Genomic DNA, 13,722 nt, shown 5'->3' on the forward strand with positions numbered 1-13,722 from the left:
GGTGCAGTGCAGCAGTAAGCAGGGGAAGGGGAAAGGATTAGACCATACTGCACTGAGGCTGCTTCAGGGGAACATGAGTCACTGGCAGTCCCTGCCAGCTGAGTGAGTACTACCAGAAATGCTGAAAAGGGGGGACAGACATTTGGATTAAAACAGAAGAGTCCAGGAGGCTGGTGACTTCACTGGGCTCATAAGGGCAGCTGCAAAATCCACGTCACCACCAGCCAACAATAGAGCTGCGGCGAGCTGGAACTCAGTGGAAAACATTCTGTAACATGCAGTACAAAGAAAGGAATGGAAGCCATCTATTTTTAGAGCAGAGAGTTTATATAACTAACGGCTGTGATCTCTCCCACAAATACAGGAAGGGCTTGGGAATTACCAAAGGGCTGGATTCTCATCTCATTCCCCCCTCCTTTGCCCTCCAGTGGGGTGCCAGGCAGGACAAAGTCCTGCCCGCTATTTTTAAAGGTGTGAATGAAGGGAAACACCCTACTAAACCTCAGAGCAATTTAGTCTTTTGCTCAACTGCCAGTTTTCCCACTCAGCTCCAATCAGAGAGGGAGGCAGACTCTCTTTTCCCACACCCTGACAAAAAATTCACAACGCAGAATAACTGACAGTAACATCGGCCCATGGCATCTGGGCAGCTGCACAGGGACACATGATTTGGAGAGTCCTGCCTTTTCCATACTCCTACCCATGGCCCATTCGGGGTCAGGAAACACGGGGCATTCCCACATTAATCTCCCTGGACCAAAAAGCCTCTCCACAGCACCCATCAGCCAACAAAGGCTCCACCATCACCTTGAGGAGGGAGACCAGGTGTCTCCTGATTGTCACACATCCCAGAAAAGGCAGCGCTTGTGGCTATGATAAAATCCAGGGAGCCCTCTGGTCCCCTTCCCAGCCCCCATTGGGCCAGGATCAGCAGACCACTCTGGAGAAAGCAGCAGGCTACCTCATGCCTCCATAAAACCTGGGAAATCCTTGGGATTCCCCTTCCCCCACTACATTGCATAGTATTGCATCAGTGAGCTGGCCAAGGCCATAACTTCAGGTGGCCTCACCTATTGGCCAGTGTACAGCCATCCCCTCACCAGCACAGCACCCCAGCATCACCAACTTCCTCGAGGCAGGGAGTCTAGGCATGAGTGGTAGGCCCCCTGCCTCAGATACCTGGCTCAGTGCAGCTGCCTGTTTTAATTCATTGGCTTTTGTCTCCACAGGCTCACCAGGCCACACACTTTCATCTTTGCTTCTGTCCTTTCCCCTGTCCAGTTCCCTAGCCACCATTCATACCGGTCTCTCAGTCCCTTCCCTTTCTCCAGCCTGTCTGTGTACAGCATACCCCTCCTGTCCTCTCCACTCCACCTTTTCAGTGATTCACAACCATTACGTTAGACCTTTGCTTACCTCTGACACTGGGTCTCCCACTCTTCCTTCCCCCCTATTCTTTGTTACACTTTGTTGCACCTTGCCTTAAATTACATTTTCAGCAATACAGGGTAGGGGCTGCATCTTGATGTGTTGTTGTTATTCATTTATCTATATTAACCTTCATCGGGCCTGAGTTTCTTTCGTGCCAGGCTTCCTTTGAACAATCTCCTGGCTGCTGTGATCCACACACTGCACATCCACCTTGACAGTTTAACAAACATTTTCCAAACACCACAACTGAGTGAAATCCACTTCTCCCCACCACCCAAACATGCTAAATGGGTTATAGGAGCTATGCACTTACTGAGCTGCCTCTCATTAGCTCAACCAGTTCACGAGCCTGGGTTGACATATCACTGTGGACAGAGGAAAGAAGAACATTCAGATCCTCGTTCTGAAATGATAAGCAGAATAAAAGCAACTCGGGAAGGCTTCATTTTCTCCTCTTAACTCCAGAACTTCAGGACCAAGGGGGCATCCAGGGAAACTGATGGGTCACATGTGAGAACAATCATAAGTGGATAATCAGGGCCGGCATGACGTGTATGCAGTAGGTTCCCCTGAATATGGTCCCACACTCTATTGGCAGTGTGACCAACCTGAGCCGTGTCCCGAAGCTGCAAACTGTGCATGGCGGCAACTGCCCCCCTGCCTGGTAGGGCCCCCAGCACACAGGTGCTGATAGTGAGGGCACCCCTGTCAACCCAGCCCACTTGGAGCTCTTCAAGCCACTGGAGATCAGATGACTCAGCCCTGCAAAAGCAGAGCCAGAGCCCCGGGCCCCGTGTATGGCCACGGTGGCCCAGGCCATAGCGCCCTATTTGAACTAGGCCACACAAATAATCACGTCAGTCTTGTGCATAATCTGAGCTACATGGGTTCCAGCCAAGATGACTGCCAAGTAACAGGGTAACTGAAATGGGTTCTTCTTGAAGAACTGGCTCAAATGGATTGTGTTTGGAAGAAAACATTCAATTCCCAAACCTGCTCTTGGAGATGACAGGGTGTTTCCCAGTCATGTAAGCTTTGCTGGCTAACTTGCAACATACTTTTAAGTAAATTTAGTGCTGGTGAAAGGTGCTGGATTGAAAGTTCTCAAGACTGAAGTCCTCTGTGTCTCCATAGATTGGGAATAGCAACAATGTAGGCTGCCTGCACATTTTACCTCACAGTGACTCTCATGGTGGCTCAGTCTCCATATCTTGTTCAGTCTTCTGCTGCTCTAGTGTCAGGGTAGTTTTTAATGCTAATAATAAGACTCCTACTCATTAAGCACTGGACTGCGATATTCCATCTCATTTCCCAGAATTCAACCAACAGCTTTTGGAACTTTACAGCCCTGGCCTGACACCGACCCACTGACCTAAATGGACAAGATTTATGGGAAAATTCCCTGTGGGAATAAGGAGTGTCTGATATTGGACTTGGAAAATAGGAGATGAGAAGGTCTAGTCAAAAGGCAACATCTCTCCTATGTAGAAAAAGTCACAAATACACACTCTTCAAATATTCAGAAGAAAGAATATTATACCTTAGAGATATAGGAAAGCTATAGATAGGATCAGCCATTAAAAAGCAACTGGTCTAATCATTAGTATTAAATCAAGAGTTACCTTAGTCTTGGGATGCAGCTTACTCCTAACCTGCCAGTCCACCAAGTCCTTGTCCCACTATCGCCCCAACTAGGCTGGGATTATGCTTACTTTGCTTTGGCTCCTCCCACTGCTAAGTTGAACCCGGCCGTTTCCTTCTCGGTGCCAGTGGAGAAGCCGAAGAGTTCTGGATTAAACTTTTTCAAAATATCTTAAAGACACGAGAAGACATGCTGGTTACCCTTTGCACTGCAAGGATCAGCAGCACCTCCTATTGAACCCACATGCCAGTCTTGTGGTTAAGGCATAAGTCTAAAAATCAACACACATTCACTTTGACTTTGGGCACCTATGTTTGCCTCAGTTTCTCCAGATACACGGAGGTAATGATACCTCTCTCAAAGGTGAAACAAGGCTTTAATTCATGTTTGTAGAACTGATTCAGAACCTCAGCTGGAAGGCATTATATATGCAAATTATTATTGTTACCGTGTCATTAATGCGGAAGGTGAAGTTCAAAGCCTCTTTGTATTTAGCAGTCCATTCATAATACTTTACACAGCAGAAAACAGACTCCCATTTTTCTTTAAAATCCACTGATGACCATGTCACATGGATATAAGATAATGACTGAAATAAAATCGTACACACTCTCAGGCATTGCCAAATTGTTCCAGAGCATGGATCACATATTATTAGAGGAATTGTCATGAACCAATCTCCCTCCAATTCATGGTCACAAGGATCACCTCCCCTTCCATTTGTAATCTCCATGGCAACTACAATTGCTCACATGGAAAAAATACTAGTGCTAGGCAAATAATTGTAATTATCATTAGCTTCTTTCAGAGCCAGTTAGCAGGTGGAAATAAGGAGAAGCCATCACCACGTGACCATCCAGCACTCCATGGATCATCAATTGCTCTGTAGTGCATTAGTACACTTGTGGTTACTGAGAGAAATAAAGGAAGAGCATATGCCTTGGGTATGTATCATAGTCATTTCCTCCTTTAATCTGTCCCTGATCAGTTCAGCTGAGCTGATGTTACAGCCCCATCCAGAACTGCTATGTGGAGGAACTGACTGAAACTTTTAGCTAAGGAGTTCTCTCCAATGTTGACCTGTGACTGGAATAAATTCCCAACAGATGTGCATTCTGTGTCCTGTCTAAGGAAGATGGGAAGCCAGCACAGACTTTCTAGCATTTGCCTGGCCTAGTCTTGGAGCAAAAAGTCCCCTTCCCCCAACTTTTGTGATTTTCAAAATACTCACTGGGTAAAGTCGTGTGAGCCTCCAGGGTTCCATCACCTCCAATACTATGGGAGACGGGACAGGAGGGAAGGAACAGAATCAATCAGTCAGCAGTGTTAGTACTGTACGCACAGACCATCTGTCGTATGGTCACCATAGCAGGTTGCTGCCATATCAGCTCAGGGGAATAAAAAGAAGAGGCTCAATTAGGAATAAGGAGGATAAACCACCAGTCAAGTGTGTATTCAGGGAAAGTACCAAAAGGGAGATTTCAGACCAAGTCAAGCAGGGCTGTGCACACAGCCTTAGGCCATAGCTACAAGTGCAGCGCTGCCACGGCACCACTGAATGGATGTAGCTGCGCCATTGCAGTGCATCCAGAGAAGATGCTCTGTGCCAACAGGAGAGCTTTTTCCCACTGGCCTAAAACACCATCTCGGTGACCAGCAGAAGTTAGGTTAGCGTGAGATGCTCTCCCAGCGATATAGCGCTGTGCACATGAGCACTTATGTACGTCAGTGTAACTTATGTTGATCAGGGGATTGCCAACACGGGCTGTATTATACACATAGCCTTACAGGCTACCAGTAAAGCACTACAGGGCACTTATTTTCCTTTTATGCTGATGTTAGCTGTCATAATGAGGCACGTTGCCCCCTCAGAGCTGCTCAGTCTAACCTCACTCATAACGACTGCATTTGTGAACAATATTCAAGGTGTACAGACTGCACTGATGCCTGCCAATGAGATGTTTGGGGTCACAGGTGCTGAAAGCCTCCACAGACCCCTGAACAAGATGGAGGCAGATGACCAGCTCTGTGCTCCTGGAAGGGGCGGGGCCTCTGATGGAAGGGACAGGGTTGGGGACAGCCAGCCCTCCTCACCTCCTGGAGCGCACCATGCCAGCCTCCTGCGGCGCTCTAAAGGACCCAGGGCTCTGGCTGATGCTGCAGTAGCAGCGGCAGCAGCCAGGAGCCCTGGGCCCCTTTCAATCACAGTGCTCCGGGCAACTATCCCCATTGGCCCCTCACCTCCTGTCGGTGGGCCTGTCTGGGATTCTGATGTATGGTTGTAGAATAATGCCTCTACCTCTGTCATTTACAACATGTTTACATGCACAGCCGCACTCTTCCATAAGCAGCCCCCCCATTGCACTGCACACACACGCACATGCACACGCACACACACAAGCACACTCCCATTCCAGGCAAACGCTCATTCTCTCTCAGACACACTTCCACCCAGAATTGATGTGTGTTTCACCTCCAGGAAAGTCCTCTCCAGGCTGTTAGCATGTTAGTTGAGCTGGTTGCTTTGGCTCCCACAGCAGTCTGGAAGGATGGTAAGAATCATTTATGAAATGGCAAGCAGAGGAAGTTGTGCAAAGCAGGAATGGCTTGGCCCTCCAGTGGGCTGAGTTCCACTGGCCCACATTGTTGCTATTGAATGAGTCATTAAAAGAGGCAGTTGAAATGTACTGAGCAGAACTGGCTTAAAGACCAGAATTTCTGTCCCATAGGAAATTCCAGTATTTTGACATCTGGTTTAATCCTGAATCAGAGAGAAAAGGCAAAATAGGGAAACTTTTTGTGCAATGAAAACTTTAGTTTTGGGTCAGTTCAACATTATTCTGTATCCATCTAAGCTGCTGCAGAGTCTCATGGGAATGGTAGTTTGGCGACTTATGCCACCATAGTCGCCCTAAGCGCCAGATTCCCTGGCAGAACTGTATCTCCCCTTATGCACTGTGGTCAGGAGACTTCCATGAGGTACTGTGGTAGCTCAATCAGAAGGAGACTATAGTGCACCCTGGGAAAAGTAGTCCAGCTTGGGAAATGGCCCATTGGGGAGAATACAAACAGGGGTTTCAGAAATACAACTCCACAAGGCACAGTGGCAGCTCAGTGGGGAGTAGGTTATTGTTGATCAGATTTCAAACAAATCTTGATTTTCCTGGGAGGGGAGAAAAATCACATTTTCCAATCCAAGAAAGTACTCTGCTCTAGAGTAAGTCAATAGAGGAGGCACAAGACATGACATCTCCCTTACTAATTTACATTATTTTATCACCCAAGAAAACTAATTTCTGGTCCAGTATCCACTTTACACCTATGACACTGCCTGGCAATTTTTTAGGTGGGTCATCAAGGCCAGTGGTGCTCACATTTCACTGATGCTCTCCCTTATCAGTAGCAGAATCTGTCCATACTCCCCTCCATTACTGCACAGCCGTTACTCCTCAGCAGCGGAGCTTGGGCTGAAGGCAGAGCTGGGGGCAGAACTGGGGATGGGGAAGGAGCTGGGCTAGATGCAGAGCTGGTCTGGGATGGGGAGAGAATGATCCAGAGCTACACTGGATCCAAGCGGGGAGGGCAGAGTGGTGGTGCAGCTAGGAGCAGAGAGGGCGTAAAGGTGAAGCTGGGCTTGGAGCCAGAGCAGGACTGGGGATTGAAGAGGGTTGGAGGGAGAGCTGTTCTGGGGGAGGCGCAGGGATGGAAGAGTATTCTGTAATAGACCTCTACCCTATGGCTATGTTATGTAAGGCCTCAAAACATGGCTTAAACTTTCAGAGAAACTACCATTTACATTAGTTTAAAGCTGCAAGTGACCCGTGCCCCATACCACAAAGATAGAAAAAACCTAGGGTCTCTGCCAGTCTGACCCAGGGAAAATTCCTTCCTGACCCCAAATACACCATTCGATTGGACTCTGAGCACGTGCGTAAGACCCGCTAGCCAGACACCTGGGAGAGAATTCTCCATAGTAACTCAGAGCCCTCCCATCTAGTGTTCATCATTGGCCACTGCAGATATTTGCAGCTAGCAGTGGCAGATTGCGAACATGTCACTGTAGGCAACCCCATCATGTCATCCCCTCCATAAATGTATCAAGCTCAATCTTGAAGCCAGTTAGATTTTTTGCCCCCAGAGCTCCCGTTACAAGGCTGTTCCAGAACTCGACTCCTCTGATGGTTAGAAAACTTTGCCTAATTTCAAGCCTAAATTTGTGATGACCAGTTTATACCATTTGTTCTTGTGTCCAGATTAGCTCTTAGCTTAAGGAGCTCTTTTCACTCCCTTCAGTTATCCCTATGATGTATTTATAGGGAGCAATCCTATCTCCCCTCAGCCTTTGTTTGTTTTGCCTAAACAAGCCACACGCTTTGAGTCTTCTCTCACAAGGTAGCTTTTTCATTCTCTCCGACACATTTAATGAATCAAGAGAAAAGTAACAAAAAGATTTCCTGGGAAAATGGAAGCAGGTCACTGTTCAGGGTTTGGGGCTGGAGTAACAGGGAATGCTGCAGATCCAGACCAAGGTCCTCCAAGAAACACTCAAGGCCTAGCCTGGGAGTAGCCAATGTTACTGTAGGTCAAGACGGAAATGGAGGTATAGAGCTCTCAAGGAAGTGAAGCATGTACAGCCTTTATCTGCAATATGAGCCTGATCCTTTGAGTTGTGCTGACCCCTCAATTCCTACTGAAGTCAATGCGAGTTGAGGCAGTTCTGCACATTGGCAGGACTGTGTCTCACCTTTGGCTGTAGCCTGGGCTATTTTCCCCTCAGTTTCCGAATTGCCAGATTCATTCATAACACTGAGGGTATGTCTACACTACCCCGCTAGTTAGAACTAGCGGGGGTAATGTAGTCATCCGCAATTGCAAATGAAGCCCGGGATTTGAATTTCCCGGGCTTCATTTGCATGAAGCCAGCCAGCGCCATTTTTAAATGCCGGCTAGTTCGGACCCCGTGCCACGCGGCTACACGCGGCACGGACTAGCTAGTTCGGATTAGGCTTCTAATCCGAACTAGCTAGTCCGTGCCGCATGTAGCCACGCGGCACGGGGTCCGAACTAGCCGGCATTTAAAAATGGCACCGGCCAGCTTCATGCAAATGAAGCCCAGGAAATTCAAATCCTGGGCTTCATTTGCAACTGCGGATGACTACATTACCCCCGCTAGTTCGAACTAGCGGGGTAGTGTAGACATACCCTGAGATATTGCAGCTGAAAATGGACACAGCTGGGCAAGTCACAACAATTTGCTCTCCGTCTGATGGCATCTGAGACCGTAACAACCAGGGAAACCAGCACTGCCTTTCCCATTCTAGGCTCAAGAGAAACAACGATACTCACAGTCAAGGAATCTCCTAGCGCTGCTATGACTTTGATGTCTGTTGGTCGCAGCTTGTGTACTAGACAGGAAAATAAAATAAAAAGCAGGGTTACCAGTGATCACTGGAAAATCTTATCCTGGATTAAGGGTTTGGTGATCTTGGTTTCATTGCAGACAATGGCAAAATCTTTAGTGAATTCAGGGGGAGTGGGCGCAGGGTTCTACACAAACTCAGTCATCCACCAGACTGAGCAATAAATGTTTGCAATTCACTTGTGGCTAGCGCCAAATCATGTGATTGAGTAATAGGGAAGTAAACAGAGCTTAAAACCACCTTTCACCTTAGAAAAACCCAACCTAGATTAGATCGATTTAAAATTGCATACAATACATACATTCATTCTGCTTTGTTTTCAATTGCCTTTAAGTCCAGATCTATGTTTCCTATTAACGGCTCAAATATAAAGCATTCCAGTTATGTGTAGGCACAATGCACCTGTGCTGCTGATCAAGCAACTACACCCAGGTTGATCAAAGCTGCTTTGCGGCAAGTGTACCAGGAACATCTGACTGGATGAAGCCAATCAAGTTATTATCTGCCCACAGCCACTGCTGTGCCAGTGAATATGCTGGGTTTGGCAAAGTAGAATGCCCTTGCTAAGCACTGGATACGCAATGCCTAATCTGGCTGTTTTCCTTTCTTCCAACAAGTGCAGTCATACAGCTTTAAGGTTTTGTTTTTAAAAAGCACAGATGATGACTCCGCTTTGGGATTTGGCCCAAAACAATCTCTCACTTACCTGATGTTGGGACACTTTCCGATGGGGTCTGTTCGGGACATGACAGGTCACTGCCCCAATTCTTAAACAAAAGAAAACAAACAGCAGTATGGTTAGGAGATATTAGCATACAGTGAAGCAATATTACAAACAAATCAAAACCCAATAATAAATATTTCCACCTAGTTACCTGATAGCTTGGCAGTTTTTGCCTTTCATCCTAAAACACTACTCAAATATGAATTAATTGACCATGGCTGAATATTTTTTGGTGAAATGAAATTATATAAAAACATACTGTTGTGTCAGGGCCACTGTTTCACAGAGATGTATTTAATTTCAACAACATTTATTTTAGTAAGGGAGGGGGTGAGGAAAAAGAAAACTTCCCACACTCTATAGCCTTTTGGTTAGGGCAATGATGCAGAAAGTCGGAGCCCCAAGTTTTAGTCCTTGTTCTGCCTAATTGAGAGTGGTCTAGAATGAAAAATTGTGGCCTCAACCAGGGAACTACATCTGGGTTCAATGGTTTGTGTTCACTCCAGGGCAGACAAACCAAATTCTAAAACCTCAGCAGTTGCTATGAAATGGAATTGTCATCCATCCCTATTAATTAATGCTTACAGTACTTATGCGCGGTAGAATAGCTGTAATCCTCTGAAATTGCATATATGGGTAGTCAGACAGGAGTCACATAGTGTGTCAGTTTTGTAGCAAAGTCACGAACTACCCCTAAGAATGCCTCAGTCACAGTCCTGTGCTCATTTCTCCCCCCACACTGCCTCTCAAATGTCAGTCACAGTATGTTCTGAGAAGCAGAGATGTGCCAGTGAGGAAAATAAATGGTTCCAGTGAGCAATTCTCATCAGGACAGCAGTGTCCACACTTTGTCCAGACAAAAGCCATGTTGCCCAGCAGTAGGCATGGGAGAGCTTGAGAATATCCCCGGATTTGCAGAAAAAAAATTAAGTCAAATGGAGCTGCTCTCATCTTTAACACAGTGGTGTATCTCCCTAAAACTGGACTCTCCGGTCCAGCAACAGGAGCATGGCAGGGGAAGACAACAACTCTACTGGGAGCCCCATATTTGGGGGGGAGGGGCGGCGTGATAGGGAGTTCTGGACCCAGTAGCTGGGGAGCTCCAGTTCTGGTCCCAGCTCTTGCCCCGGCCCTGGCAAGGGAGCTCTGGCCCTGGCTGCAGAGCTCCAGCTGTGACACTCGGTGGTGACCAGGGAGCTCTAGCCTAGCAGCAGCTAGAAAACACTGGCACTGGGAGCCCCAAGCTGGTCAGGCAGCAGGGAGGCCGAGGCTGGAGCCTGACCAGGTTAGAGCTCTAGTCCAGAAGCAGCATGGGCCATGAGGGGAGGGACCTCCCTTTGCTCCAGCAAATCCCCTCGTTTGGGACCAGTCAGGTCCCAAGGATGTCAGACCAGGAAGGTCCAACCTCTACTATCCAGTCAGAGGGTGTTATCAGTGGGGCCAACAGCTTCCCCGGGTCCCCGGGTAAGGTGTGGAGAGGCAGAATGGGCAGGGCTAGGCAGCCAGCCCTCTGCTCTGCCCGGAGTACAGCACTGGCCTCCTCCTGCCCTCAGAGACATGCAGAGTGCACAGCACCATGGCAGTGATTTAAAGGGCCCGGGGCTCCTCTCCCCTCCTACCCCAGATGAGCTGGGTTAATTTTGGGGTGGGAGGGAAGAAGCAGTTTCCACTGTTGAGAACAGTTTTGGAAAAGTTATTCTCAGGTAGTGGCACTGGTTGGTGCAGTTTTGTTAAAAAAAAAAAAAACAGAGCACTTGAATAAGAAGAGTTTAAATAAGTGCTGACATAGGAGGAGATTTGAGTGTTAAAAGCCTAGCGAGAAATTACCCTGTTTACAAATTCCAAATGATACGAAAACACCCACTAGACAGGAGCAATTGTGCACCCATGTGTATGTGTAATATACAGTAAGCGATACAGGCAATTACCTGAATTGGCTTGTTAGTAGGTTCCACAGGTAGGTACGTGTAGTTGCTGTTCCTGTATGTTCCCAGGAAGGGTTTGTGCTGATGAGTGAGGAGACAAAGGGAGAGAAACACAGATCACGCAGCAAACAAGGGCAAGGAGGACAGCAAATGAGATCAGGATTTCTGCAGCCAAAAGATTATATAACTAGAGATGGCCCGAGCTACAAAGTGTGGATCTGGATTTTGAAACAAACACTCTTCCCTAAAATTTAGGGGTGTTGCAATTGGGGAGGATTTGGTTCAGAACATTGCAGAGATAAGGACCAGATGGGAAATTCAGATCCAACTAAGAATTCCAACTCCTCCCCTCCACCCTGTCCGCATTCATCAAACCCCTTCAACTTGTTTTCACATCCACTCTGATGTAGGGAGTGAAGAAATCTGGACAGCTCTGCTTGCCTCAGTGAGGAGGCTCATCCTGTTCCCACAATGGCTATATAATTTGGGTGGTGGTCTCTGTGCCTAGCATCCACCCTAGGAAATATGAACTAATGTAGATTAAAAACTCTTATCAGGAGACTTGCTGCTTCCTAATGAGAATAGCACCTAAGCTTGTAATACAGAACATGAAGGTACAAGGTCAATAAGGACTTCCCCACTGGAAGAGCAGAGTTTTTCCAAAAGGTTTAAATGAGAAATGTGTGGTCAGAAATCCCCTCCCCTCTCACTTGCAGATTTGTATCCTTTAAATTAGCCCACTGTGCTTAGAAATGGTTTGCAATGGACATTTGGTTCCTACAGGTTGGCACATGTGACAGTCACATATGCACAACATCTGTGTTTGGAACTCTGCTAAGTTAGGGAACCCGTGTACATCAGAATCTGAAGTCATTTTATATAATAACAGATACAGCTGGAACTCCCCAGAAGCAGCTGCTAGTGTAACTTAGCTAGGCTATGTGTAGACAGCAGGGCTATTTCAGGATACTGGAAGTATCCCGAAGTATCAATTCTGTGTCTTTAAACATGCCCATTATTTCTAAATATATTTCGAAATAACAGGTGCGTGCTATTCCAGCATCCCTGTAACCCTTGTTCTTCAAGGGTTAAGAGACTTTCATTAGCGCAAATTGCGTAGCTTATTTCAAGGTAAGGGTGCTGTGTAGACACATGCCTAGAGACCCAAGAAGATTGATTGGCTGGCTAACAGAGAGCTGACACCCAGTTAAACACAAACAAATTTCTCACAGAAGCAGGGGTATTACAAGATGGCTCACTATCCTGAAAACCCTGAGAAAGTCTCACTGTGGGATCAGGAAAGGATTTCCCAAATCCTCACTCATTGCACAACTGGCCAAATGTGTTATTGTCATCTTCAGCTAAAGCATCAACTACAGGTCATGCCCTAAGATGTGATACTGGATCTGATGGAAAGATAGTCAGATCTGTTACAGCAGTTCCTGTTATGTCCCAGTCAGCTCTGCTAGTGATTTCTCTGTAGGGATTTTACTACTGTCTAGTGGCTGGAGGCTCAAGCTCATGTAATGAAGACAGGTAAAAGTGACAAACACTAATGATGGTGATGGACACATTAGAAATTCATGGACTGTAATTGCTATGCAGGGAAAGGAGGGAAGAAACTAGTAGAATCTCCCTCTATTGTCATATACCAGCTCAAAAGTCTAGATGTTCTGAAACTCACCATAGAGTAGAATATACCCAGCACAAATTTTTAAGATGGAGTTTGGAAAAGGGCTGAGGGAAGGGGAGAGAAGCAGCTCCCCAACTGTCAAAAGAAGAAACTGCTGAGCTTGTATGCACTTACAAATGCATGTGCTGGAGGTTGATGGCCACTTGAAACTCCCTAGTGCGATACAGTTTCAGGGCTCTATAATGGGAGAAGCTACATACATACGTAAAGCCTCCATGCACCTTCTTCAGCATTAGTCAGTAGAGACCACATTTGTAAAGGCAGTTTGGAATTTAAAGACATAAATAGGTACCTAATGGGATTTCCAAAAACATCTAGGCAATTCATTTTCAATTAGTTCAAAGGAAAAATCCATTTTTAATCCTTTTGAAAATTCTACTAGGGGCCTATCTATACATTTAGGCACCTAAATAACTTTAAAAATCTGGCCAAAGATCTAACCACACTTCAGTTAGTTTTTATATGGGTCACTGAAGCAGTAATTGTACAACAAAATATTCACATACAGTTAACAGAAAAACTGAATTTTAGCCGACTTGTACCAAAAATACTGAATCTTTTGTCCGGAACACAACCACCCCAAATCTCTGCTTCCATGATACAATACTTACCAGTGTTGGGCAACTCAGAGTAATGTTAGCCTTTGGGTCAAAGAAGTCAGTTTTCTCCCCTACAGGCTGAAGCTGGGGAAAAAATGAGGATGATTAGTTTTGTAGCTGTGTCCTCTCATTTTACCTTTCTATAACAATTTTAAATCCAAAGGTGCTTTACAAATGTAATTGCATTGAATGACTGCAGAGCTGTTGATTTGCCTGTGATTGAAATGCAGCCATTTATTGGGAGGAGCATGGCAACTGTGTTACAGAACACCACAACACTAGTCAACA

General features: G+C 46.3%; 1 protein-coding gene across 4 annotated transcripts in view; it reads right to left on the minus strand.

The window, feature by feature from the left end:
- The window catches only part of PLB1 (phospholipase B1), a 128,951-nt gene that overhangs the window by 15,709 nt on the left and 99,520 nt on the right, over positions 1 to 13,722 (minus strand). For 3 of the 4 annotated variants that reach the window (XM_075925371.2, XM_075925369.2, XM_075925370.2), the window contains 8 exons: positions 13,447 to 13,518; positions 11,146 to 11,223; positions 9,200 to 9,260; positions 8,420 to 8,478; positions 5,547 to 5,614; positions 4,305 to 4,348; positions 3,144 to 3,243; positions 1,745 to 1,796 (listed from right to left, as the gene is read on the minus strand). In XM_075925371.2, coding sequence (XP_075781486.2) covers positions 1,745 to 1,796; positions 3,144 to 3,243; positions 4,305 to 4,348; positions 5,547 to 5,614; positions 8,420 to 8,478; positions 9,200 to 9,260; positions 11,146 to 11,223; positions 13,447 to 13,518 — 534 coding nt within the window. Of the gene's footprint in view, positions 1 to 1,744; positions 1,797 to 3,140; positions 3,244 to 4,304; positions 4,349 to 5,546; positions 5,615 to 8,419; positions 8,479 to 9,199; positions 9,261 to 11,145; positions 11,224 to 13,446; positions 13,519 to 13,722 lie in introns of those variants that run through there. The other variant, XM_089777490.1, reaches the window with a different exon arrangement.

This window comes from Pelodiscus sinensis, chromosome 3, assembly GCF_052426305.1.
Source record: "Pelodiscus sinensis isolate ZL-2025 chromosome 3, ASM5242630v1, whole genome shotgun sequence".
Classification (NCBI taxonomy): domain Eukaryota; kingdom Metazoa; phylum Chordata; order Testudines; family Trionychidae; genus Pelodiscus; species Pelodiscus sinensis.